Here is a 27871-nt window from a genome sequence, read left to right on the forward strand (position 1 = left end):
TGAGCTTTCTCATCCAGCAAAGGGCTGGAGGTGGCATTTCAGAATCCTGTGGCTCCATGGGGGACCTCAGCTCCCTTGTCTCTTTGCCCTGCCATCCTTAGCAGGCAACTTGGGCCCTCATGTGTGGTCACCTAATAGTCTGGCCTTGGCCACCTCATATCCCACTTTATGTCCAGGTTCTAGGCAGGCAGAGAAGGGCAAAGGGCCACATTTCATTGGCCAGAATTGAAGGAACACCTCTAGCTGCAAGAGGGTCAAGAAAGCTGAACATTTCAAACCAGCACTCTGCAGTCCCTCTACAAAGTTGGGTTTCTGCTATACAGAAAGAGGGCCTGGGTCTTCCAGTAAGTGATGAGCAGTTTACCTCAGCAGGGCTTTGCTCTGTGGCTGCAGACAAGCACTTCCCTTTGGCACTCGAGGACGTTTGGCATAGTGGATCTCAGAATGATGCCTGTCTTCTGGGCTGACAGGCCATGTCACCTCCACCCTACCCTGTCCAGGTGCCCGGGTGGCAGCCCTGTCCTCTCACTCTCTGTGCCTCAGTTGCCGGTTTGGTCAGATGAGATATCATATCCCCGTCACCTTTTTTGTGTGACATGTTCTGTATCACCTTACTAGTAGGAATGTTTTTCTTTAAACCAGTGGTTCTCAACCTCCCTAATGCCGGATGTATTTTCATTGTTACAAAGAGGTAGTGACCCACAGGTTGAGAACCTCTGCACCAATTCATTTATCTAAATAGGAAACCTCATAATACTACAGCAATCCCTACGGCATTCCCAAAAAGAGAAGACAGCTGTCAAAATAATCATGCTGAAAACAAAGCAACCCCATGCTGCCCTGATACCGGCTCCCAGCCTAATAGCTCCCTCTGCAGCTATTTTGTCTGTGTTATAAAGGGAGACAAGAGTTAGAAAGGTGTTACAGGTGTGCCAGCTACAGGGACTTTCTCCTCTATTGGAAGGTTAAGGTCATTTCCACTCTCGTGACCTTAACCACCCAAACCATCTCCCACACCTCCCAGCACACACAGGTGGTCTCGGCAGCTCCTCTGGGTCTGGCTGTCAGCTATTCTGAATATAATTCCCCTTCCCCACAGAGACACCCCATCTCCAGACAGCCAGGGACGCAAAAATGGAGGTGCTGAAGGAGAAAGTGGAGGAGGAGGAGGAGGCCGAGTGGGAGGAGGCGGCTGAGCGAGCTGAACGGGCTGAGAAGATTGAGAAGACCACGAGGCCAGTGGAGGTGCGGAAGGAGGAAACCATTCTGACACATGACATGCTCAGAGACCTGGAGAGGAAGCTTTCGGAGATTCAGATCCCCATCTCAACAGAGCCGCCGTGAGTGGGGGCATTGGTCCAACCGCCCAGCGATGGCAGATCAGGGCTGGGTATGGGAAGAGCCAGTCAGAGCAGTGGCTAGGAGGGGACCAGGATGTAAAAGGAGGTAGTTCAGAGTGAAGGCTCTGCTTTCAGACTGCCTAGGCTGAGTCCTCACTCTGCCCTTCACTTGCTGTGTGACCTGGGGCAAGTCACTCAACCCCTTTGTGCTTAAGGGCCCTTATCCATTTAAAAGTGCAGGTGATAATAATACCTGCCTTCTAGGTAGCTGTATTAAATGAGGAAGGGGCAGAGCCAAGGGCAGCTCACGTGTATCCTGGGTTCCCGGGTGCTGGGCCTGGCCTCACTTGGGCTAATCCCACCCCTGTTATGGAGCAGGATCTTCACCAAGGACACCATTGACATCTCCACACTGCCCCTTTCCTACAAAACCAACACACCCAAGGAGGAGCACCTGTTGCTGGTGGCAGACAACTTCTCCCGCCAGTACAGCCACCTGTGCCCGGACCGCGTGCCCCTCTTCTTGCACCCCCTGAACGAGTGTGAAGTAACTGTAAGGCTGGGGTGTGGAAGGTGGGCTTGGGGGCTGGGACTTGAGAGCAAAGGGAACAGGGAGGGGGGCTGGCTCCCCTAGGTCTCTGGGCCAAATCACAGACATCTCATGGGTCAGGGTCTCTAGTGCAGGGACAGTACAAATTCAAATGCTCGCAGGCCCCAGCAGCTTGGTGTGCCTCACCCCTGGGTGCTGTAGTGGCCTAACATATCCTGCATTGACTAAAGAGGCAACCACTGTTGCTGCAGGCAAAACGCAGGCCTGGAGTCACCCGATCAAGAGAAGAGAGGACTTAGGATTTGTGTGGGAATCCCTGGTTTTTACATGCTGGCTGGGGACACAAATGCTAAATATTAAAACATTACCATATGGCCAAATAAAACAGGCCTGTCAGCCTACGTGCTGTTATTTGCAACCTTTGAATGAATTCTGCGCTATTCTATCTATAGATGGGTAAACTGAGGCCCAGAGATGCAGGAACATGCTCTGGGTCACAGGGCTGGAAGGAAGAAGCCAGTGCTCGGGTCCTGAGGTCTGCCCTGATCCCTACACTTATCTCTCTGCCCTTCCCTGGACAGGGCCAGCCTCTGCGGGTGGAGACTGCACTGGCCCTCAGCTGGCCCCAGCCAGAACCTTTTAGGCCCTGGGGAGGGGACCAGTCTTGGGGAGGCCCTCACTCCCACGAGGAGACCACTGGGCTCCCAGGAAGCCTAGGAGAACTGATCTCCTCATTCAACCCTGACTTGCTGAGTCACATCAGGCAGCTCCCTAGGCCTCTCTGGGCCAGAGGTTCCCCATTGGTGCCCTGAAGGTTAGAAGAAAGGAGGGCTCAAGGCCTTTTCAGTCCAGATCCAGAATATGCTTGTGCTATCATCTCCTGGTGCCAGTCAGGTGAGGGGGCCTCCCAGTCATTGTCACTGCTCCATGGATTGCTACCACATGCCAGACTTGGGTATCACCACCTGGCCTGGGACTGCCCTCCCACCGCAGGGTGCACGAGCCTGGCCTCCCGGGGCATCTGCTCAGGCCTCCGGGCTCTCTCTGTGGATCTGTGGCAGCCCTATCAGGCACAGATTTCACAGGTCCCTACACGGTCTCTCCCCTCGCAGAAGTTCGTGAGCACAACCCTCCGGCCCACTCTCTTGCCCTACCCTGAACTCTATAACTGGGACAGCTGTGCCCAGTTTGTCTCCGACTTCCTCACCATGGTGCCCCTGACTGACCCCCTCAAGCCGGTAAGTGCCACTCACAGGCTTCGTCCTTCAGCCCACTAGGCACAAGGTGGGAAGCCAGGCAGGGTTTGGCCATAGCTCCTCAGAGACCCTGTAGGGGGAACTAGACCCAGAGATAGACCGCCATTTGCCTGAGGGCATGCAGAAAGCTTGGGCTTCTGGGCCCCTGCTCTTCACCCCTTTACCTTTTTCTGTCTTCAGTGCCTCCATCCACATGTCCAAGAGGTGCAGAAAGGAGAGAGGGGAGGACCTGGTTGCCCATGGCCTGTAGCCCCCTATTCTGGCTTGAGAACATCTCGGTCAGCTTCTCACTCAGAAGGAAGGGAGGGAGGAAGACGGGGATAGGACTTAGGGGTGTCCACTCTGCGGCCCAAGCGGTGGAACATTGATTTGGTGAGGACATTGTGCTTATCTGTGGTGTCTGATATCACAAAATGTATGCACAGACCTGTTTTTGCTAATCAGCTTTCACTAGTGTTTTTGTTATTCTTGCAACCTGTGGCAGAGGGGAAAAAAGAACAAGTCAATGGTGGGAAATTGATGGAGGGAAGAGAAGGAAAGGAGGGGGCTAGAAGGAAACGGGAATGTTGGGACCAGTCAGAGGGCATTAGAACAGAAGCGTCTACAGTCCAGATCTTCCCTATCGGGAAGCCCATAAGCCCCTTCAAATTCTAGGCAAACGTGGGCTGTGTGAGGGTCTGGTTGTGATCCGTTCTTAGCTGCTTCCTGACCTGACAAGACTCAGGCGCCCTCTGGTGGTCTAGCCTGCACATTGCCCCGCCCCACTCCCCCGCAACACACACAGGTGGGCACAGGTTGGTGGGGGGGACCGCAGCAGCGGGGCCAGCTGTGCTGACCAGCCCATGGTGGCCAGCCCCAGTACCTGTACTCCTCGACTACGGTGCTCAAGTACCAGAAGGGCAACTGCTTCGACTTCAGCACGCTGCTCTGCTCCTTGCTCATCGGCTCTGGCTACGATGCTTACTGTGTCAATGGCTACGGCTCACAGGACCTGTGTCACATGGACCTGACCCGGGAGGTGTGCCCACTCACAGTGAAGCCCAAGGAGGTGAGCTTCCCACTTGGGCATCCCAAAGGACTTGCATTCCCAGGGTTGTACCATCATTAGAGTAGTTTCTGCTGCTCCCTTCTCCGCTGTCCTGGCCACACCGACCCAGTCCATCACCACGCAGCCCTTCAGTTGCCCTGGAGTGCATATTCCAAACCACTGGTGATTTCTCTGTCCTCAGCATCTTAACACATACTGCCCAGTTCTCCAAACTGGCTGTCCCTCCCCACTTGTCCTCCCTTGGTTTCAGCTTCTGTATTCCCCACTAGGTTCAGATTATGAATGGCGCATGGCTTATATCTAAAGTCAAACTGTTCCAAAATCTACCCTATGCAATTGAGGAAAAAATTCATCCAATTATTTTTATATATGGAAATAACAGATGAATGGGTAGACATTTGGTTCTCTGTACCCACCTCAGGTAAAATGCCCCCCTCTTAATAGAAAAAAAGTAAAAAGAAAAGAAAGAAAAATCACCAGTCCTTCAATGAGTAATGGTTGTTTTTAAATCTGCCGATTGAGAGCTCCAGAACCAGCAGAGACTGCTGCAAGCACAAGAAACACTCTTAAGTGAATTTTAATTATTGAATCACAGGAATATCTCTTTGCATTTGAAAAAGAGTCACACTACAAACAGAAAATGCTTTTCACAAACCGGATTAATTCCAGGGCTCTTTGATTAGGGTTGACCCCTATCTATGTCTATGGATGAGGATCTGGGGGCTGGGGCAGTGTCGGCACACCTGTGCTACCCCTGAGTGAGCACCAGAGAGGGTGGGGTTCCGGGTGTCCCTGGTGGAATAAGGGCAGGAAAGAGGGGGGGAGGCCTTGCTGGCTCAGGCCACCTACCCAGGAGAAGGAGTGAAAGCTTCAGCACAGCTTTTTGCTTCCAAAGCTTCTTACTCACACATGGGCCTCTTAGCTCAGCCAAAAGTTTGATAGTTGAAATTATATCAATAAATAACAGATGCAGAGAAATTTCTGTTTATAATCCACTTTCATGCGTGGTGCAGTGATTTACACCTGTAATCCTAGCACCCTGGGAGGCCGAGGTAAGTGGATCACTTGAGCTCATGAATTCTAGACCAGCAAGAGCAAGACCTCATTTCTACAAAAACAGCTGGGTGTTGTGGTGGGCGCCTGCAGTCCCAGCTACTTGGGAGGCTGAGACAAGAGGATTGCTTGAGCCCAAGAGTTTGAGGTTGCTGTGAGCTATGATGCCACTGCTCTCTACCAGGGGCAAGAAAGTGAGACTCTGTCTCAAAAAAAAAAAAATATATATATATATATACATATATACACACATATATATATATATATAATCCATTTTCATATCAATTGGCTTAGTTATTCCTTACAATGGCCTGGTGTGGTAAGTAGCATTGCTCTAAGCTAACAGATGAGTATATTGAGATGAAATAGGAAGTTACAGTGATCTGGCCAGAGTCACCGAGCTGAGAAGTGGAGAGCCAGAGACTGAAGTCCAGGTCTGTCTGACTCTGAACCCTGGAAGGCTCTATTTCTCCTTTATAACTGTGACAAGCCCACCTCTGCAGCGCTCTTTCCTGGGGACAGTTCTTGCCACCCACCACACGTTTGTATACACACACACACACACACACACACACGCAGCTTCTCCTTCCCAGCCTAGTAAACTCTTTCAGTCAACATATGAAACCCTCCAATGACAAGACCTGAAAGATTCAACTCCTGGTGAATCACCCCTCCCCTAGATCAGATCCAGCTCGCAGCCACGGAGAGGAGAAAGTCTTGCCTCCTCTGCTCCTGCCCCTGCCCCCTCACTTGGGCATTTTCTTGTCTTTACTTCTCGGGACGAGCCTGGGGAGAAAGCTCCTGTGATCCCACCCCCATTTTACAGATGAGCCTGAGACCCAGGGAGGCGAGAGGACTTCCCTCCAAACTTAGGGCCAGAAGCCCACAGGCTCTGGGAGCAGCTGCCATCCGTTAGTCCTAGGGACCAGCTGCACAGGTCTTAGCCTCTCCGAGGGGCACGTGTGGCAGAGGCATTCAGAGCTACTGACCCTTCTCTTGTTGAGTGACAGCCGGTTAAGAAGGCGGAGAAGGTGCAGACTAAGAAGTACACCATCAAGCCCCCGAGGGACCTGAGCAGCAAGTTTGAGCAAGAGCAGCAAACCAGGAGGGAAGAGGAGAAGAGAGCTGAGGAGGCGCGGCGGCTGAGGGAGGAGGAGGAGCGCCTCCTGGTGGGTCTGCCCGCCCAGCCCCTGAGCTCTGCTGTCAAGGAGGGATGCTTGGGATGGGATGACACATGTCACGGAAGGGACGTACTTATCAACTCCCCAAAGCCACCCACAGGCATCTTCCACCTCTGCCTGGCCATGTGGGAATCTCCCACTGTGGTCAGCCAGCTTCTGATCATATATTCCTCATACCAGAGGGCCCGACAGACCGGGGCAGCCCACACCAGGCCGGGCAACTCCTGTGCTCTGCTTGTTGCAGAGTCTTGCACTGGAGACACCCTCCCATCCCTCCTCCCATCGTCCCTCCTCCCACCCAGGTACCCTTACCTTCTGCCATCCATCTATCCTCCCATCCCTCCTTTCAATATCCACACTCCCATCCTCCCTCCCATTTTCTTTTTGCCCCTGCCTTCTTTCCTTTCCTGCCAGCGAGTATTTACTGAGCTTCTCATCTGGCCCAGGCGGTGGGGATATAATAATGAATGTGACACTGTCACATTGCTCCCAGAGGGAGGCGGACGAGGAAGCCACATGGTGTCCCATTACCCTTTTGTGGATGAAATCTCACCCAGAATCACAAGCAGCCTGTAAATCCCCGATTCGCAGAGGCCCAAGGAGTTCATTTTGTAAACCACTGCTCCAGTCAGAACCTCACACTGTAACCATTTTTTAAATGGGCTCAAGGTGGGGGTGATGGTCAGAACTCAGTTCTGTTGCTTCTCCAGCCCTGGAGAGACATCTGGGCCCCCTCCTTCCCACCCATCTGGCTCATAGTCACCCAGCTTTCCTGTGCAGGAGGCAGAGAAGGCAAAGCCTGACCCCCTGTATGGCCTGCGGGTGCACTGCTGGGTCCTCGTGCTGTCAGGGAAGCGCGAGGTGCCCGAGACCTTCTTCATCGATCCGCTCACAGCACGCAGCTACAGCCCCCAGGACGACAACTTCCTGGGCATTGAGAGCCTCTGGAACCACAAGAACTACTGGGTCAACATGCAGGACTGCTGGAACTGCTGCAAGGTGCCTGGGGAGGCAGGGCAGACTGGGTGCGGTGGGGTGATGGCAGCCAGACCCGGGAGAGAGCCGCGTGGGGAGCCTCCAGTCCCCCTAGCCACCCCCTTGCCCATACATCATCTTTCTGATGTAAGTATCATCTCTCTGTCGATTTGTATATCCTTTTAAAATGTGGAAGGTGAGTTTGTTTGAGTGAATTTTTAAAAACTTTGTACGGAAGTATAAAGTGTGTATGTGCGGAAAAGAGCTCTCATCCTAAGTATACAGCTCAATGAACCCCCTAAACTGAGCACACCCCAGACCCCTGCGGCCAGATCAGGAAACAGAACAGTGCCCAGACCCCAGAAAGCCTCTCGAGTCCAATCGCTACCTCCCCCAGAATGTAGTTTCCATTTATGTAGATACACAAGTGTATACAGAGGCCAGTACATAATCCCAGGTACTTCTCATTGAATCGTCACACATGGAACAAACCCACATAACCAGGACCAGCACCACAGAAGTCCCCTCCTGCCCCTCCTGGTCACTAGCCCCTCCAGCCTCCCTGGAGTTAAACAGCATCTTGACATATCACAACATCCATTAGTTTCTCCTGTTTGGGAGACTTCACTAAACTAAATCACTCTTTTATGCCTGGATTCTTTCACAGACTGTTATGTTATGAGATTTATCCATGTTTTGTGTATAGCCGTGGTTTACTCATTTTCATTGTTTATTAACTTTCCATTATTTAAAAACCAGAATTTATTTAGAGTTTCACATTTAGGTTGTTTTCTAGTTTAGGACTATTTCAAATAGCGCTGCTATGAACATTTTTGTACATATATTTCAGTGAACAACACCTATACTCATTTCTTTTGGGTAATTACCAAGGAGCAGAATTGCTGGGTCACAGGGTAGGCACAAACCCAGGTTTGGTAGACACTGCTTGTTTCCAAATGACTTTAGCAATGTACTCCCCCACCAGCATATGTGAGAGTGCCCGGGGCTCCAGCCACATCCTTGACAATACTGGGTATTTTCTCTTTTTCGTTTTAGCTGTACTAGTGGTTATGCAATGATATTGCGTTACGGTTTCATCTAAAATCGCCATTGATGCTGGGTGTAGTGACTCACACCTGTAACCTAGCATATTGAGAAAGCAAAGCAGGAGGATCACTTGAAACCAGGAATTTAAGACCAGCCTAAGCAACACAGCAAGATCTCGTCTCTACAAAACATTAAAAAATTGGCTGGTTGTAGTGCCACACACCTATAGTCCCAGCTACTCGGGAGGCCACGGTAGGAGGACCACTTCAGCCAGGAGTTTGAGGCTGCAGTGAGCTATGATTGTGCCACTGCACTCCAGTGTGGGTGACAGAGCAAGACCCCATCTTTAATAAATAAATAAATACAAAAATGCTATTGGTTTTTACAGATGGTCCACATATCCAATAAGATTTAAACCTGCTTATTCTAAAAATTCATCTGTAAAGACTTCAGGATTTTCTATACACACAATTATGGAGCTGAATGGTAGCAGTTTTGTTTCTTCCTTTTAATCCTTGTAACTTTTTTTTCTTTCTCTTGTGTCATTTCTCTGGTTAGTACATCCAGTAAAGTGTCAATCGAAGTGGGGATCATGGGTGTCGTCGTCTCATTCTTAATTCAGAAAGCCCTAGTATCCCAGCATTTCATTATTTGTATGATGTTTATGTTGACTACAGGGTTTTTATGGTTATCCTTTATTTGACTGAAGGGATTTCTTTCTTTTCACCTTGTTTTGTTCTTGTTTTCTTCTCTCCTACCCCCGAGACTGGTTCTCACTCTTTTGCCCAGGCTAGCGTGCAACGGCTCCATCACAGCTCACTACAGCCTCGAACTCCTATTATGCTCAAGCGATCCTCCCACCTCAGCCTCCTGAGTAGCTAGGATGATAGGCGCACCACCACCTCCAGCTACTTTTGTTTTTTAAATTTTTAGTAGAGGCCAGGGATGGTGGCTCACGCCTGTAATCCTAGCACTCTAGGAGGCCAAGGTGGGTGGATTGCCCTGAGCTCAGAGGTTCGAGACCAGCTTGAGCCAGAGTGAGACCCCAATCTCTACCAAAAAAAAAAAGCCAGGTGTTGTGGTGGGCACCTGTAGTCCCAGCTACTTGGGAGGCTGAGGCAGGAGAATCACGTAAGCCCAAGAGTTGGAGGTCGCTGTGAGCTATGATTCCATGCACTCTACTGAGGGCCACAAAGTGAGACTCTGGCTCAATTAAATAAATAAAAGAAAAAAAAATTAAATTTTTAGTAGAGACAGAGTCTCCCTATGTTGTCTAGGCTGGTCTTGAACTCCTAGCCTCAAGAGATCCTCCCACTTTGGCCTCCCAAAGTTCTAGATTATAAGCATGAACCATTGTGCCTGGCCTAGACAATTTTCAAAAAACTCGAACAAAATTTGTTTATATCAAATTCCTTTTTTGCATCTATAGGGTGTCACCATACATAGGAAAAGTGGTAAATTGCAGCTAAATGTACCTTTATTCACAAAATATTTGTTACAAAATTTTACAAAATATTCTCTGTTGGTCACCTCTTTCTATATATTTTAGTTTTCTAGATGAGTTTCTGTAGAATTGGCATTGTTTATTTCTTAAATGTTGCTAGAATTCATAAGTAAAGCCATCTTGGCCTGGAATTTTCTTTGTGGAATGGTTTTAAACTACAAATACAATTTTTTCTTTTCTTTTTTTTTGAGACAGAGTTTCACTTATTAACCCTCGGTAGAGTGCTGTGCTGTCACAGCTCACAGTAACCTCCAAATCCTTGGACTTAGGCGATTCTCTTGCCTCAGCCTCCCGAGTAGCTGGGATTACAGGTGCCCGCCATGATGCCCAGCTATTTTTTTGTTGTTTTTTTGTTGTAATTTGGCCGGGCTGGGTTTAAACCCCCCACCCTCGGTATATGGGGCCAGCGCCCTACTCACTGAGCTACAGGTGCCGCCCACAAATACAATTTTTTCAATTGACAGAGGCTATTTAGATTATTCTTGAGTAGTGAGTTGTGGTATTTTTGTCTTTCAAGAAATTTGTCTATTTCATTTAAGGTTTAAAATTTCGTGAGCGTATTCAAAATAGCTTATTTTCCTTCTATTATTATTATTATTATTATTTGAGATAGAGTTTCACTCTGTTTCCCTGGGTAGAGTGTCATGGCGTTATAGCTCACAGTAACCTCAAACTCTCAGGCTCAAGCTCAAGAGTTCCTCTTGCCTCAGCCTTCCAAGTAGCTGGGACTACAGGCACCTGCCACAGTGTCCAGCTAGGTTTGTTTTGTTTTGTTTTCTATTTTAGTAGAGATGGGGTCTTGCTGTTGCTCAGGCTGGTCTGGAACTCTTGAGCTCAAGGGATCTACCTGCCTCTGCCTCCTATAGTGTTAGGATTACAGGCATGAGCCAACGCACCCAGCCTTCTTTCTACTATTTTACAATCTGTAGTGATGTTACCTTGCTTGTTCTTGATATTGGTAATTGCGTGTTCTCTCTTTTTGTTCCAACTACTATGTTTAGAGGTTTATCAATTTTATTGGTCTCTTCAGTAACCGTCTTTTAAGTTTTATTGATTTTCTCTGTTGTTTTGTCTTCTATTTCATGGATTGCTACTCTGATATTTTCTTTCTTTCTTTCTTTCTTTTTCTTTTTTTGAGACATAGTCTCACTATGTTACCCTCAGTAGAGTGCCTTGGCATCACAGTTCACAAGCAACCTCAAACTCTTGGGCTTAAGTGATTATCTTGCCTTAGCCTCCCAAGTAGCTGGGACTACAGGCACCTGCCACAATGCCCGGCTATTTTTTGGCTGTAGGTGTCATTGTTGTTTTAGCAGGCCTAGGCTGGGTTCGAACACGCCAGCCTCTGTATATGTGTCTGGAGCTCTAACCACAGAGCTATGGGCGCTGAGCCTACTACTCTGATCTTTATTATTTTCTATTTATTCTTCCTTTGAGTTTCATTTACTCTTTCTAGTTTCTTAACGTGGAATGGGAAGTAATTTGTTTCCCCTAAAGTACTGCTTTTGTGGCATTCCACACATTTTACTGTATGATTTTTCATTTTCTTTTAATTCAAAATGCTTTCTAATTTCCCTTTTAATTTCTCCTTTTACCCCTGGGTCATTTAAACATGTGTTGTTTAGTTTACAGATATTTAGAAATGTTTTTAGAGATATCTCTATTGTCGATTTCTACTTCAATTCTTTAGTGGTTAGAGAATGTAACTTGATATAATTTCTATTACTTCATCGTTTGTTTCATGGTCCAAAATATGGTCTCTCTTATGAAATTTTCTGTGTCTACTTGACTAGAATATATATCTTGCTGTGGGTGGGATGTTCTATAAATGTCAATTAGCAAGAGTCGATTGATAGAGTTGTTCAAATCTACATCTTCGCTCATTTTCAGTCTACTTTTCTTTCAATTATTGACAACTGTATTGAAATATTAAACTATAATTTCAGATATCTCTATTCTTTCAGTTCTATCAGTGTTCACTTTATGTAATTTGAAACTCTGTTGTTAAGTAAATAAATATTTAAGATTATTATGTCCTTTTGATGAATTTTATTATTATAAGATGGTCGATTTTATCCCGATTTTATCAGAATAATATTATTCTGATATCCATTTTGTCTGATATTAATATAGCCACTTTCGTTTTCTTTTGATTTCTGTTAGCATGGATTATGATTCTCCTTTGTTTTTCTTTTGATCTATTTGTACCTTTTAAATTTAAATGCATTTTTAAAATTCTTGAGACAGAGTCTCTGTTGCCCCAGCTAGAGTGCAGTGGCATGATCATAGCTCACTGTAACCTCAAACTCCTAGCTCCAGCCATTCTCCTGCCTCAGCCTCCCAAGGAGGCTATAGGTGTGTACCACCGTGCCCAGCTAATTTTTTCTATTTTTATTAAAGATGGGTTCTCACTCTTGCTCAGGTTGATCTTGAGCTGCTGACCTCAAGCAATGCTCCCACCTCGGCCTCTCAGAATGCTAGGATTATGGGCATGCACCACTGATCCTGGCCTAAATGCCTTTCTTGTAGGCAGTATACAGTTGGGTCTTACTTTTTAGCCTCTATCTCTGCCTCATAATTGGGATGTTTAAACCACGTACATTTAGTGTGATTATTGATATGGTTAAGTTTATCATCTTGTTATCTGCTTCCTTAGTATTAGAACTTTTGCCATCATAGGAAATACTTTTATTCTATCTTTCTTTTCTTTGTGGGACTTGAGTGTGAGACCTTATCACACCACCCAAAGGACTGTAAACTGGTCAACATACAGAGGCGTTCAACACAAAGAACTAGGCCTACTGTACTGATATGTACATGTGGTGCTTGTCTTGTCTATGAAATAGGTCAACTTAAGGGGGTAGTCAATGTAGGGAGGTGGTCAACTATGGTGGTGCTACTGTATTTGTTATGTTTATCATTCCCTTTTATTTTCTCTCTTTCTCAGTCTCTCTCTCTTTTGAACTGTCTTCGAGGTCACTAACTCTTTCCTCAGGTGTATCTAATTTGGTGCTTAATCCATCCATTGAGATCCTTTTCTCTCCCTCCCTCCCTCCCTCCCTTCCTTCCTTCCTCCCTTCTTCCCTTCCTTTCTTCTTTCTTTCTTTCGCAATTAAATTCTGTAATTTCCATGTGGTTCTTTTTTTGTATAGTTTTTTTTAAGTATAGTTTTCAGTTCTATGCTAAAATAGTTTTTTTTTTTTAATAGACAGAGTCTTGCGCTGTTACCTGTTTTCAGTTCTATGCCAAAAAAGAAAAAAAAATTTTTTTTAATAGAGTCTTGCTCTGTTACCTGTGCTAGAGTGCCATGGCCTCAGTCTAGCTCACAGCAACCTCAAACTCCTGTGCTCAAGCAGTCTTCCTAGCTTGGCTGCCCAAGTAGCTGAGATTACAGGTGCCCACAACCATGCCCAGCTAATTTTTCTATTTTCACATACAGAGGTGGTCAAAATTTAAATTTAAATGCATTTTTAACTGGTACTTAGTAGAGATGGTGTCTCCCTCTTGCTCAAGCTAGTCTTAAACTCTTGAGCTCAAGTGATTTACCTGCCTCAGCTTCCCAGAGTGCTAGGGTTACAGGTGTGAGCCACCACGCTTGGCCTCTATGCCAAATCTTAATCTGACGTTTATTTCCTTGAGTATTAATCATAGCTATTTTACTCTTTATTTTTGACAACTTCATGACCTTGATCCTCTGTAGATCTTTCTGTTGTTGTTGTCATTATTGTTTTAGCTGGCCCGGGCTGGGTTTGAACCCACCAACCTCTGTGTATGTGGCCGGCACCCTACCCACTGAGCTACAGGCACCACCCAGATCTTTTTTTTTTTTTTATTCTCTGTTGTCACCATTTTTGTAGTTTTGTAGAGGATCGGAGTCTGATTCTGGCAGGAAGCTAGGGATTTCAGAAGTTCTGGATTAAACAAAAGTAGAGATGATTCTAAGCTGGCTTTCAGCCCCTGCAAGGTCTGGCCATTTGTGGTTTACACTTATTCCTATACTGTTGTTTTTTAGTGTCCTCTTGCAAAGTCTGGGGCATTTACCACCCGGTTTCTTTTTGGAAGCCTGAATTGCATTTTTTGCTACCCTGGTACTGTGTGAAGCTCTTCTCAGCTTCTCCGCCTCTCAGCTGCCTCTTTTGGAATGCGAGCCTTGGAAGAAAAGCAGCCTCAAATGCCAGGCCCGCCTCTCAAGGTTTCTTTCTCCTCATTGATCTTGGTTTCCTAATTCTTTACTGCTTTATAAGCTCCTTAAATGTAAGCCATCATACAGATGATTTTGAAAATATTTTTCTGAGCTCTATTTTTTGTCAGCAGCAAGGCTGACTCCAATTACCCTAGTTCACCTTACCAGAAACAGAACTGTCTGTTTCTTATGTTTTCTGTTTTCCACACAGCATTATGCTTTTAAGTTCTGATCTATTGCTTCTAACTACCTGTGATACCCCATGGTCCATCACACCTTTCATATCTGGGTTCCATGGACAGACATTCCCTCTGTGTTTCGGCCCAGGATTGAAATTGCTGGGTTCTGGGGGGTTTCTTAAAAATACATTATTTTACTTTATTTTTATTAAATCACAGCTGTGTATATTAATGCAATTATGGGGTACAATGTGCTAGTTTTATATATAATTTGAAATACTTTCATCAAGCTGGTTAACATAGCCTTCACTGCATTTTCTTAGTTATTGTGTTAAGACATTTATATTCTACACTTAGTAGATTTAACATGTACCCTTGTAAAAAAAATACGTAATTTGACTAAGACCTGTAAGGTGACTCTCTGAAGTGGCTGCCCTGGTCTGTATTCCCACCAACAGTGGATGTAGATCCGACAGTGTCTTTGGCATCGTCCATTTTTCTGTGTCTGCTGGAGATAGGGATAAAGAGATGCTTGTATTCTTTTGCATTTCCCTGTTAACCAAAAAGTTTGAGTATCTCTTACCTGCTTTTGAATCTTTAGGGTTTTCTCTTCAGTAAACTGCTATGTTTTCTTTGCCCATTTTTTTTTTTCCCCCTACAAGAATCGCCATTTTTCTTTTTTTTTTTTTTTTTTTTTTTGGCCGGGGCTGGGTTTGAACCCGCCACCCCCGGCATATGGGACCGGCGCCCTACCCGCTGAGCCACAGGAGCCACCCAAGAATCGCCATTTTTCTTTCTTATGATTTTCAGGAGTTCTTTTTGCGGTTTTTTGGCCGTGGCTGGGTTTGAACCTGCCACCTCCAGCATATGGAGCCAACACCCTACTCCTTTGAGCCACAGGCGCCGTCCGATTTTCAGGAGTTCTTTATACAGGTGGCCATACAGTTCATGTGCAATGTCAATAATATATTCTAGATATTGATCACATGTCACTTTCGGATATGACAAACATTCTGCCATTTGTTAACACTATTCATGGTTTTATTTATTGAACATGTCTTTAATTCTGATATAATCAAATTCATTAAACTTTTGTCTTTGTATTTTCATAGTTTCATCTAATAGATTCTTCCCTGCCTTCCCTTAAGTCACAAAGATAGTCTCCTACATTTTTCTTTATCATTTTTCCTTTCATAATCAAATCTTCCATCCTGGAATTTATCTTTGTACAAGGCAAGTTTGTAGCTTTGTTTTATTCTCCATAAAGAGAAAGTTTTTCTAAAACCATCTGTTGAGTAACCCCTGCTATCTTCATTGGTTTAGGGAGCCACATTTATTGTGTGTTACAGTTCCATTGCACAAGCTGAATTTGAGCTCTCTAATCTATTCCGTTGGTCTATTTGTGGGTCTATGCCATTGTCAGATAGTTCGTGTGAGTATGACTTTATGAGATGTCTTAATTTCTAGTAGGGTTAGTCCTTACCTCTTTACTCTTCTTATGAATTGATTTAGCTATGTATGGACCTTTAAATTTTAGAATAAGATTATCATGTTTCTAAAAAGAATCCCACTTGAATTTTATTTGGATGACATCAAAATTATATATAGACATGAGACCATTAATATCTTAATTCTTCCTTCATATTAAGTCTTCCATCCTAAAACACGATTTATGTATTTTTGGATGATTCCTGAATAGTTTATAGATATTGTTGCTATTGCATTTGGCATCTTATCTTCATTATATTTTATAATTGTTGCTCATATAGACAAATATTCTTGATTTTTTTGATCTTGTATACAGCAGATATTCTTATCAATAGCTTGTCCATTGACATTAATGGATTTTGTAAATAGAAGATCGTATCATCTACAAGTAATGCCTGTTTTCTCTTTTGCCTTCTGAGATTCTGATTCCTTCAGGAGGAAATACCTCCCTCTGAGCACAGCATCCCCCAAGACAAGAGGAACAAGTGGTCTGATGTGGGGTATAGACCTGATGTTTTCACTTTAACAGACATGAGTCTATTTTAATGCATGTTAGAATATGAGTTAACCAGCACATCATAGTAATACTTAAGGGGAGGAGAGGTTTAAATTTGTTTACTTATTTTACACTTAAATTAATATAAAGGAAATGTCAAGTACACAGCAGTGATCAAGAGAGTGGTACGTGAAAAATCACATACCCAACTGTGTCATTTCCCACATGACACTGGCAACTCAGAGCAGGGGAAGTGACTATCCCAATATCCGTGGAGCACCTACTTGGTGCCAGGCACTGTGATGCGGCTGGTGATGCACAGTGAACAAGACAGGCAAGGTCTGTACCCATAGCACACTTTCAGTCTAACAGAGAAGGAAAAAGCAATAAGCTAACTGGATTTGAACTCAGACATCGAGCTCCAAGTCTTATTCTCTTTTGTTTTTTCCAAGGTGCTCTAGTTCAGAGCAGACCAATTTCCTTTCCAAAGATAGATCCTGGGCCCTCTTGCTCACAATTACAAAGTGACCCTGAAGTGCATTGTGGTATAGTGGTCAGCAGAGCTGCCTTCCAGAGTGACCCTGTTCGCCCCCTGCAGGAGACAGGCAGAGTTGATGCAAGATCATTCGGGCATGCTGAGTGGGGTTTCTATGAAGAGGAAATCACAGTCACTGAGATACAGAAACTCTTTCCCCCAGCAAAGAGACTCCTCCCACCCCACCCCCTCTTAGGTGCTGATTCCAGCATCTCTCAGCCCTCTCTGACTCACAGGAGTGGGGGAGATAACTCAGCAGGTGCTTAGAATAGTCCTTGGCTTCAACAAATGTTAGCTATTGTTTCTCTCATTTTACAGATAAGAAAACCAAGCCCCAGAGAAGTGAAATAATGTCAGTGTCTGTCTTGTCTGTCTGTCTCTCTCTCTCTGTCTCTCTCTCTCTCTCTCTCACACACACACACACACACACACACACACACACACACACACACGGTAGAGCTGAGACTGCCTTCTCCCAGAGCCCGGGCTTATAATAACCATCATGGTCAGTGTCCTCTGAAGGAAAGTGACCCTTTAGAAGCTGTGACAGTCCCCCTTCAGCCCTCTTCCAGCCTGAGAATCCTGATCTTGTCCTTCAGCCTCCAAGATAAAGAAGGAAGCGAGACCAGAGGCTCAGTATACTACCTCACCAAGTGAGGGCATGAAGAAAGAGATTATGACAGTGATCATCACTGTTACTGCCAAAGTAGCATGGGGGCAGCTACTTTGTTCCTTCAAAGAGCCTTGAAATGGATTTTGGGCTGGGGAGGAGGGTGAGACCCACACAGAGAGAGTGCCTGGTACGAACCCCCCAAGGAACAGGGCTAGTCCTTGTCCATTCAGGCCCAGGTTCCCCCTCTGCCCACAGAGCAGGTGGGAATGTGGTGGCCATGGGTGTGCCCAGATGATTACCCTTCTCTACCAGGACTTGGTCTTTGACCTGGGAGATGCTGTGAGGTGGGAGTTCATGCTCTTGGGGACTGATAAGCCTAACCTGTCCTTGACTGAGGAAGAAGACAATGGGATGAATGATGACGATGATGTGGAAAATCTGGTGAGTCTCAGGGGAGTGTGGGGATGGAGAGAGTGTGGGGAAGGCCTTGCACCCCATCTGGCTTTAGGCAGCCTGACAAATGTATGTCCCGAGGCTCTATGTAAGGACAGCAGGGACCCAGGGGCCTTTTTATTGTCTTTGTGACTTTGGGCAAACGTCTTCATCTTTGGGAGCTTCGGTTTCCTGGTCTGTATGTAAATTGGGGTAGAGAGGGGTGTCAGACATGTTAGTCTGCACTAAAAGTACTACAGACCAGGGGCCTTAAAGAACAGACATTTATTGTCTAATAGTCCTGGAGGCTAGAAGTCCAAGATCAAGGTGAGGTTAGAAGTCCAAGATCAAAGTGTTGGCAGAGTTGGTTTCTTCTGAGGCCTTTTTCCTTGGCTCGCAGATGGCCCTCTTCTCCCTGTGTCTTCAAAGGGTCTTCCCTCTGTACCAGTGTCCTCAGAGGTACAAAGGGTCTTCCCTCTGTACCTCTGTGTCCTCATTTCCTCTTCTTATAAGGACCCCAGTCACGCTGCGTTAGGGCCCACCCATATGACCTCATTTCACCTTAATCACCTTTTTAAAGACCCAAAGTCTTTAAAAGTCTCCAAATATAGTCACATTCGGAAGTTCTGGGGGTAAGGACTTCAACATAGGAATTTTGGGGGACATAACTAGCAATAGGTAGCACTTATGTGGCCCTTAATGAGTACCAGACTCTGTTGTACATGCTTACCCTGTGTTAACTCATCAAAATCTCCCCAACCTGGTAAAGTGTGCTCTAGTGTTATCATCCATGATCATCAGCATCTCATTTTACAGATGGGAAGACTTACACACAGAGGGGTTAGGTAACTGACCCAAAGTGACACAGCCAGATTTGAACCTAAACATTCTGGCTTCAGAGTCTGGGTTCAGACCATCGATGTGATGTGCTTGGCATAGCATCGCAGACATGCCTGGAAAGAGTACTGAGTGTTCTCAGCTGCATCAGCTCTGGAGACTGGGGGGCCTCCCTGTGCAGTAAATCCCGGCAATAGGTGCCCCCTGCTGGACTTGAGGCATGGACCAGCCAGCACCCAGGGAGCCAGCCCTGGAGACAACATCCTTAGCACCTCAGCAAGTTCATTGTCAAACAGTTCCAGTCCAGAGTCCTGTTCCATCCCTGGACTAAGAACCTTTTTACAACAAAGATGGACAGATAGTGACCCTAAGAGCCAGAGTTAGTTGTGGAACACAGCGTCTGGCCCCAGCACACCAACCTGGCCATCTTAGAGATTTTTAACAATGCTTATCCATTTTGTCCCCTGCACAAAGTCGCAATTAGATGAACAGGTGTCAGAGGTCAAAGCAATGTTTGTGGGAGAAAAGTTGTTGAGAAAGTCTTATCCAAGTTTCTGTGACCATTATTTGTTTAGATTGGGAATTAATTTACAGATGGGAAATTAAGACTCAGAAACAAACAAACAAAAAAATAATGTCATCCAGGCAATGTCCCAAGCGTTTTCTATATATTATATCATTTGCTCCTCCTAAGAGGTCTAGTCTACAGTTAAGGAAACTGAGGCTCAGAGGGGTTACAAGACTTGCCCAGGCCCCCTTAGCTGGTGCTGGACAGAGGGTGGGGCTTGGGTGCCCCAGGCTCTGGCAAAGGGCCTATGGCTGGCTCAGGAACAGCAGGGCGTGCAGGACAGGGGTTCTGCCAAACTTAGGAGGACCCAGAGAAGGCTCTCTGCCCAGAGCTGACTCCTCTTCCAAGTTGTGGGTTATGCTCATGACTCTGGCTCCCCCATTAGAGTAGCTGATGGACCACAGTAGCTTGGTTCTGGGGGTGAAACAGAGGCTTTGATCATAAATTCTGCTGCCAAACCCTGAGCAGCCACTCCTCCCACCCCACCTCCTTCTCTCCCACAGGGCAAGGAGGATGAGGACAAGAGCTTCGACATGCCACACTCATGGGTGGAGCAGATTGAGATCTCTCCAGAAGGTGTTTGCCATTTATGTGCTCACATGTCTTCTCCAGAACCAGTTCCTGGGCCTCTGGGAAGTCTGCAGTGACAGCCAGCACCAGGGGGGCATGGCAGAGGCTGCTCTGGCCTTCATTTCCACCCTTCTTGTTTTTGCTGTCTGGGACACACCCCTCTCAACATCCCCCAGCTGGTGCAGGGGGTGTCAGGGCTGGGGAGGGGCAGCAGGTAGAAAAGACAGGAGACAGGGGCCTTTATGGTCCATGTGAACATCTGGGGGCTGCCAAGGCACCTGTCTGGGAGCACCCAGACCATGGGGAGGGCACAGGCCATTTCCCTCAGGTGGGAAGTGCTGGAGAGGGTGTCATGCAGGTCAGAAGAACATGAAGCCCAGCTCCAGGGCTCGGGACTAGGAGATTGGTGGTGGTGGTGGTGGGGGGGGGGCTGAAGAGGTTCTAGAAAGAGGAGTCATTGGAGCTAAATTCCAAAGGATCAGAAGGAGTCAACCCAGCAAGGGCAGAGAGACCTGCATGGGGAAAGACCTGGTGGAGAGACAGAGTGTGATGTGGCTGGGTGCAGACCCTCTGGTTGGGCTCAAAAGCCACTTGGGCAGGGCTGTGCTTCAGGTGTGAGGCCTTCCCTGGCGATGGTCCTCCTCTGCCTCCCTGTAGTGGACTTGGGGCTGAAGTGTTTTGGGGCCTAGAAGTATGTAGAAGACAGTGAAATGGGTAGTGGATAGATGAGTGGCCAGCTGGGGTGGGCCCTCATTTCCTCCAGTCAGGGAGACCCCTGTGTGTCCACAGCATTCGAGACCCGCTGCCCGAACGGGAAGAGGGTGATACAATACAAGAAGGCAAAGCTGGAGAAGTGGGCCCCCTACCTCAACTCCAACGGCCTTGTGAGCCGCCTTACCACCTACAAGGACGTAGAATGTAAGGGAGACAGCTCCAGATGTGGGTCTAGGCCGGGCAAGGGATGAGGGTGGCTTCTGCTCTCCCCGTGTGCATGTGGGTATGGCTGGCCTCTGTGTGCCTGGCATGGAGGCACACAGGCTGGGGAGCTGGGCTGGCTGCTGCAAGCATCCATCGGCCCCACAGGCAGTCAGATTTTGGAGATAAAGGAGTGGTACCAGAACCGGGAGGACATGCTGGAGTTGAAACACATAAACAAGACCACAGGCCTCCATGTCGACTACTTCAAGCCTGGCCACTCCCAAGCTCTGCGTGGTGCGTGGACCCTGTTGCTGGGCTAGCCAGGAGCCTGGGGTAGGGGCCTTTCACACTTTAGAGAAGCCTCTGGGGCAGGTGGTGTGTGGTGGGAGGAAGCAGCATCTGTGTTTCAGTGGGGTTCCTGGGTGGCAAGCAACAGAAGACGCCTCTGCCTCCCTAAGCAAACCAGTGTGTGGGAGATCTGGACAAGCTCAGAAAGCCAAAGATATGTGACAAACGTCCTCCAGGAAAGCCCAATCCAGGGCCACGTGCCAGTTCTGTGCTTGGGATCAAGCAGGAATCGTACCAGAAGGCACACAGTGGGGGCCACATTTAAAGGGGGTAAAGACGCTGAGCAATAAAGCCAACAAACATGCCCTGACAAAGGCAGAGGGCAGAGGGTGGGGATGTGGCCATCAGCCCACGAAGTTGGGGAGGGAGGGAAGGACATGTCATAGGAGAGAATCAACAACTCCAAGAATTTACAAAAGGGGTTGGGCAAGGTAACTCACACCTGTAATCTCAGTTTTGGGAGGCTGAGGTGGGAGGATTGCTTGAGTCCAGGAGTTCAAAACTAGCCTAGGCAACATAGCAAGACCCCTGCCTCTACAAAAAACTAAAAAAAATAGCCAGGTGTGGTGGCACATGCATGTAGTCCCAGCTACTAGAGGTGCTGAGGTGGGAGGATCTCCTGAGCCCAAGAGTTCAAGGCTATCGAGCTAGGATTGTGCCACTGTACACTCTAGCCAGGAGACAGAATGCGACTGTCTCAAAAAAAAAAAAAAAAAATTCACAAAAGAAAAGCATAGGGCCAATATACATTTGAAAAGATTGGTAGTTTAAATTTAAAAATGAGCCAGGGGCAAGTGGCTCATGCCTATAATCCTAAGATTCTGGGAGGCTGAGACGGTAAATTGCTTGAGCTCTGGAGCTTGAGACCAGCCTGAGCAAGGGCAAGACTCCATCTCTAAAAACAATTAAAAAAAAAACAAAAACAAAAACTAAACCTATCAGGGACCATCTTATAACCCTCATGTTGGCAAAAATGAAAAAAAAAGTCTTATTGGGTGTGAGTGAGGGTGGGAAGTGGTAATCACTCCCTGTCACTGTTGGTAGGACAGCAAACTGGCTGGGGGGCAGTTGGGCAAAAGATATCGATGATAGCCTTAAAATGTGTACACTTTCTGAAGTAATCCTACTACTGAGAATTTGTTCTTAGCAAACAGTGAAAAAAAACAAAAAAATGTACAGTGCAGATGTTCACCATGTGGACTGCCTAAGCTCACAGGTTCCAGACCAGGCTGAGCCAGAGCGAGACTTCATCTCTAAAAATAGCCAGGCATTGTGGCCGGTACCTGTAGTCCCAGCTACTTGGGAGGCTGAGGCAAGAGAATCACGTGAGCCCAAGAGTTTGAGGTTGCTGTGAGCTATGACACCATGGCACTCTACCAAGGGTGACAAAATGAGACTGTCTCAAAAAAAAAAAAAAATAGTTGGGTACAACCCAAACACCCAGCAATGGGGGACTTGTCACATAATGAATGCTTGTCTATATGTGGACCTACCTTTTCCCTGGGCCTGGGATTGGGCTGTAGAGCCAGCAGCCGAGCATTCACCCAACCATTTTCCCCTGCCTCCTGCCTTCCCCTCCCGGCCCAGTGCACTCATACAAGTCCATGCAGCCTGAGATGGACCGTGTCATGGAGTTTTACGAAATGGCCCGTGTGGATGGCCTGACAAAGCGAGAGGAGACACCCAAGACGATGACAGAGTACTATCAAAGACGTCAGGACTTCCTCTCCTACCGTCACATCGACTTTGGGCCCAGAGTCAAGAAGATTGGTCAGAACAGTGCAGAATCAAATCCCCGGCCCATGGTGGTAAGAGCTCAATGTGCCTGGGGATAAGTCGCCTCTCTTCTCTGCTAGCTAATGTCACATCTGGATGGGGAGACCTCTGGGTCTGGGGTGGCATCAAGACCTGAGACACATTCAAGGCACTAACTGTAAGCCAAGCATTTTACCAAATGTACGATCCTGAGGCTGCCGGTGCCAAATCACGCTTAACCATTGGGCCAAGGAGGTGTTATCTCCTCATTGTTATAAAAAATACACATTCATGGGCGGCGCCTGTGGCTCAGTGAGTAGGGCGCCGGCCCCATATGCCGAGGGTGGCGGGTTCAAACCCAGCCCCGGCCAAACTGCAACCAAAAAATAGCCGGGCGTTGTGGCAGGCGCCTGTAGTCCCAGCTGCTTGGGAGACTGAGGCAAGAGAATCGCGTAAGCCCAAGAGTTAGAGGTTGCTGTGAGCCGTGTGATGCCACGGCACTCTACCCGATGGCGGTACGGTGAGACTCTGTCTCTACAAAAAAAAAAAAAAAAAAAAAATACACATTCATGACTGAACATTTGGAAAATGTGGAAAAATATAAAGAGGAAAGTCAAAAATATCTCAGAATGGCAACTCTTAAGTATTACTGTGGATTAAAAGGTTTGGTTTTAAGAGTCATTTCTAATCTAATTGGGAAGGGGAGGGAAGTTAGAATCCCTGCATCACCCACTTAACATTAAATTGCGCATTTTCCCTGCTCCATGTCGTTACAAATTGGCAATTGAGCTAATAGCTGCATGCCAAGGAAGCTCTTCCTAGCAGTAAGGCAGTCTAGCCAGGGGGTGGCTGCCTGGAGAAGTAGGGAGCTCCCCATCTCTTGAGGTAAGCAAGCAGAGTCTTGTTCAGGGGGCTAGGGAAGAGGTCCTGCACTGTATGTGCCTGGAGTGGCCTGGCTCTCAGAACCCATGGGGGCCAGAAGTCTGCTGTCTTGCTAGGAAGGCTACTCCACATGAACCTCCAAATGAGCCCAGACGCCTGCATGCTAAGTGGCCGTTGCTCCTGCCTGTGGAGCATGCACAGAAATCTCCTCCCCTGCCTCTCATCCTATGCATGCTCGGGCCTCACAGAAAATCACAGAGCGATTCTCCCGCAACCCCGAGAAACCTGCGGATGAGGATGTAGCAGAGCGCGTGTTTGTGATCGGGGAGGACCGTATCCAGCTGCGTTACCACTGCCGCGAGGACCACATCACGGCCTCCAAGCGTGAGTTTCTGCAGCGCACTGAGGTGGACAGCAAAGGCAACAAGATCATCATGACGCCCGACATGTGCATTAGTTTCGAGGTGGGCCAGGGGCCACAGAGGCCGGGGGTGGGGAGCGGTGAGGAGAAAGAACTGGGGCCCTCCGACCCATTCCAGCCATTTGGGAGGACCAGGATGGATCCTCTGTAACTGCAGTCCAGAAATTCATCTCTGCTCCTTGGGAGAATCAAAAACTCCCATCTGGAGACCCGTCTTTTTGTACCTCTTCTGAAAATCTTTCCTTTTCAGCCAAAAGAGAGAACCCAGCAGGCTGTGGCTACTGCTCACGGTCCCCATTCCCCACCTCCACCCCCTGGTCAGAGGAGCCCCAGATGCTAGGGAACAGGGCTGTAGAAGGTCCTCACGGCCCTGAGGGGCTGGCCTTCCTGGTCCAGTCCTTACTCTCCTGGCTCATCTCTTAGCCTCTGTGAGCCTTCAGTTCCTCTCTATTATTAACTGTACTTTTATAGATGGGGGAACGGAAGCCCAGAGAGGTTAAGCAACTTGCTTACAGTCACACAGGTAGAAAAATGGCAGGAGTAGATCTGAACCCAGGTAGTCCCACGACCTTACAGCCTTTCTGTGTCACTGTGGTGGCTGTTGACACAGGTGGAACCCATGGAGCACACCAAGAAGCTTCTGTACCAGTACCAGACCCTGATGCAGCTGAAGAGTGAGGAGAAGGTGTCCAGGCATCAGGCCTGGGAGTCGGAGCTGGAGGTGGGTCCCACGGGAGAATGGGCGTGTGGGGGCTGAAAGGGAATGGGGAAGCACCTAATTATGCTCTTCATCCCTTCCTAATTCAGGTGCTGGAGATCCTGAAGCTGCGAGAGGAAGAGGAGGCGGTGCACGCGCTGACCATCTCCATCTATGACACCAGGCGGAACGAGAAGAGCAAGGAGTACCGGGAGGCCATGGTGAGCTGCTCGCTGCCTTGCCCCTGCCCTTCCCAGGCCTGGCCTCCAGGCTGGGGAGAACCATCAGGAATTCTGCGAAGACGCCGTCTGTAAGGGATGAAGTTATTGACACTGCGTGGTCCTCCTTGATGCTGAGCTGACCATTTCTATGGCTTGCCCCAGAGTACTTGGGATCTGGGCCAGGCCTCTCCCAACCTCCAGGGGCTGTGGCCAAGTCAAGGCCTGTAGTGTATGGGAGAATGAATACTGTGTGCCTCCTTCCACCCAGGGCTCCCTTTGAGGTTGTGGCCTGGGCCAGTAGTCCCAGTGAGTCAACTCTGGCCCCTGCCCTGAGCTCTCCAACCCCTGTAGCCCAGGGCATTCAGGCCACACCCTCAGCCTGCAAAGGCCAGCTTGGTTCTCAAGACCAGCTTCTGAATCCCCTTCTCCAATCCAGCAGAGATTTCTAAAAATAGTTTGGGGTTGTTGAGGCAGGATAGTGCATCAGGGCATCCTTTTCAACCAAAAGAGAAAACCCAGCAGGCTGTTGCTACTGCTCAACTGTTCTCAGATCCCTAGGGGTGGGTGTCAGCTTCCACATCTCCAACGTCACTGGCCCCTGTCCATTGATATGACACAAGGCCCCAGGGTGAATAGGAGAAATAAAGGGAGTTTGTGGCTCTTTTTAATTGACATCATTAGTAGCCACTATCATTTATTAGATAAGCGTCTACTATTGACCATCGGGCAGGCTGTGTGCCTTACAGACATGATCTTGTCTGAGTTCTCAGAGATGGAAAATGAAGTTCAAGTAGAGAGACATGAATGCATGTAAGAAATAAGAGTTGGCTGTCGGTGCCCATAGCTCAGTGGTTAGGGTGCCGGCCACGTACACCATGGCTGGCGAGTTTGAATCCGGCCCAGGCCTGCTAAACGACAACAAAAATAGCCAGGCGTTGTTGCAGGTGCCTGTATTCCCAGCTACTTGGGAGGTTGAGGCAAGAGAATGGCTTAACCCCAAGAGTTTGAGGTTGCTGTAAGCTATGACGCCACAGCAATTTACCCAGGGCAACAGCTTGAGACGCTGTCTCCAAAGGGGGAAAAAAAAAGTTGGCTGTCACCAATAAACATGGGTATAAGATACTAAGCCTGCAGGCCCTGCTCAGGCCATGTCAGGTGCCATGTTTTGGGTCTTGGCTTTGAGGCCTGGTCTTGTGCCACAGACTCAGTCTGGGAGGTCTCTGCAGCCTCTGCCAATCAGCTGAGCACTCCCCACCTCCGCAGGAGCGGGTAATGCACGAGGAGCACCTGCGGCAGGTAGAGACCCAGCTGGACTACCTGGCCCCGTTCCTGGTCCAGCTCCCACCAGGAGAGAAGCTGACACGCTGGCAGGCCGTTCGCCTCAAGGACGAGTGCCTCAGCGACTTCAAGCAGCGACTCATCGACAAGGCCAACCTCATCCAGGCCCGCTTCGAGAAGGTGGGCCAGGGCTATCTTTGGGACAGAGCAGGGGATGAGTGTGTTGGTGGTTGGGGTTTCTTTTTTTTTTTTTTTTTTTTTTGTGGTTTTTGGCCGGGGCTGGGTTTGAACCCAGCACCTCCGGCATATGGGACTGGCACCCTACTCCTTGAGCTACAGGCGCCGCCCGGTGGTTGGGGTTTCTAAAAGACTCCTTGTTCTTCCTCGTTCTCATTTGTTGGGTAGATGTATGGGTGGGTGGTTGGGTGGGTGGATGGATAAATGGGTGGGCAGATGGAGGGACGGGTGGCAGGGTAGGCAGAGGGACAGATGGGTAGAAGGATGGGTGGCTTGGTGAGTGGGTGGGTAGATGGATGGATGGAGCCATGGTGGATTATAACAATTCTCCGTCCTTGACCCATTTGTTGGTTGGGCACACACCACATAGTTCCCACGTGTTATCTCACTTCACCTTTACAAAGAGCTCCACAAGACACAGGAGCAGTACAGTGACCCTCATTTTGCAGACAAAAAATTGGAGATTCTGAAAATGTCAGTAACTTGTCCAGAGCCACATGGCTTTCCAGCCTTCTGTTCTGACCTCATGGACATCAGTGACTCCCATCCAAGACATCTGGTGGCCCCTGACTCTGCTTCTCTGGCATGGGGTTGTCTGGTGGCCAGTGGGACTGCAGCCTGGGTAAGGGTCCATCCTTGTCAACCCTCCTGCTCTGTCCTCCCTGTGCCCACAGGAGACCCAGGAGCTGCAGAAGAAGCAGCAGTGGTACCAGGAGAACCAGGTAACTCTGTCGCCGGAGGATGAAGACCTGTACCTCAGCTACTGCTCTCAGGCCATGTTCCGCATCCGCATCCTGGAGCAGCGGCTCAATCGGTGAGGGGGCAGGGAAAAAGAGGGGACCCGCCAGGAGGCTAGACTACTAGCTGTGTCACCACTCACCCCCTCTTTTCTCCTTCTGACATCAGACACAAGGAGCTGGCCCCGCTGAAGTACTTGGCTTTAGAGGAAAAGCTCTACAAGGACCCACGCCTGGTGGAGCTCCTGAAAGTCTTTGCTTGACGTTCTTAGGGCCTCAGCAGAGTTTGGAGAGAAAGCAATCTCCCTCCACAGCTGGGACCCTATGCTCCCTCTGCCCAGCTAATGCCATCTACTCAGACATCTGGCTTCACTGCCACCCTGTAGCTCTCTCTGCTCCTGCTTCTCCTGACTTTCCTGTAAATAAACATTCAGAATTTGCCATTTGTACCTCATGCTTCACAAGCTCCAGCACCAGCCTTTCTCCTTCCCTTCTTTATCAACCAGACTGGGACCATCCCTT

The 27871-nt window shown here is 48.0% G+C and overlaps 1 protein-coding gene across 2 annotated transcripts; it reads left to right on the plus strand.

The window, feature by feature from the left end:
- The first annotated feature begins 1105 nt into the window (after window positions 1-1105).
- On the plus strand, window positions 1106-27790 carry DRC7 (dynein regulatory complex subunit 7). Of its 2 annotated transcripts, none has more exons than XM_053564414.1 (17): window positions 1106-1340; window positions 1719-1893; window positions 3003-3128; window positions 4000-4194; window positions 6258-6416; window positions 7209-7427; window positions 17761-17889; window positions 19789-19861; window positions 20645-20773; window positions 20939-21067; window positions 22709-22929; window positions 24007-24222; window positions 24790-24900; window positions 24987-25097; window positions 26361-26555; window positions 27287-27426; window positions 27519-27790. In XM_053564414.1, the coding sequence occupies exons 1-17, from the start codon at window positions 1135-1137 to the stop codon at window positions 27610-27612; spliced, it is 2628 nt and encodes an 875-aa protein (XP_053420389.1). In that variant the 5' UTR covers window positions 1106-1134; the 3' UTR covers window positions 27613-27790. The 2 variants fall into 2 exon arrangements, with proteins under 2 accessions (XP_053420389.1, XP_053420395.1); XM_053564420.1 differs by having other exon boundaries at window positions 1112-1340; window positions 4135-4194.
- The last annotated feature ends 81 nt before the right edge of the window (window positions 27791-27871 follow it).

Source organism: Nycticebus coucang, chromosome 2 (genome assembly GCF_027406575.1).
Source record: "Nycticebus coucang isolate mNycCou1 chromosome 2, mNycCou1.pri, whole genome shotgun sequence".
Taxonomy (NCBI): Eukaryota; Metazoa; Chordata; class Mammalia; order Primates; family Lorisidae; genus Nycticebus; species Nycticebus coucang.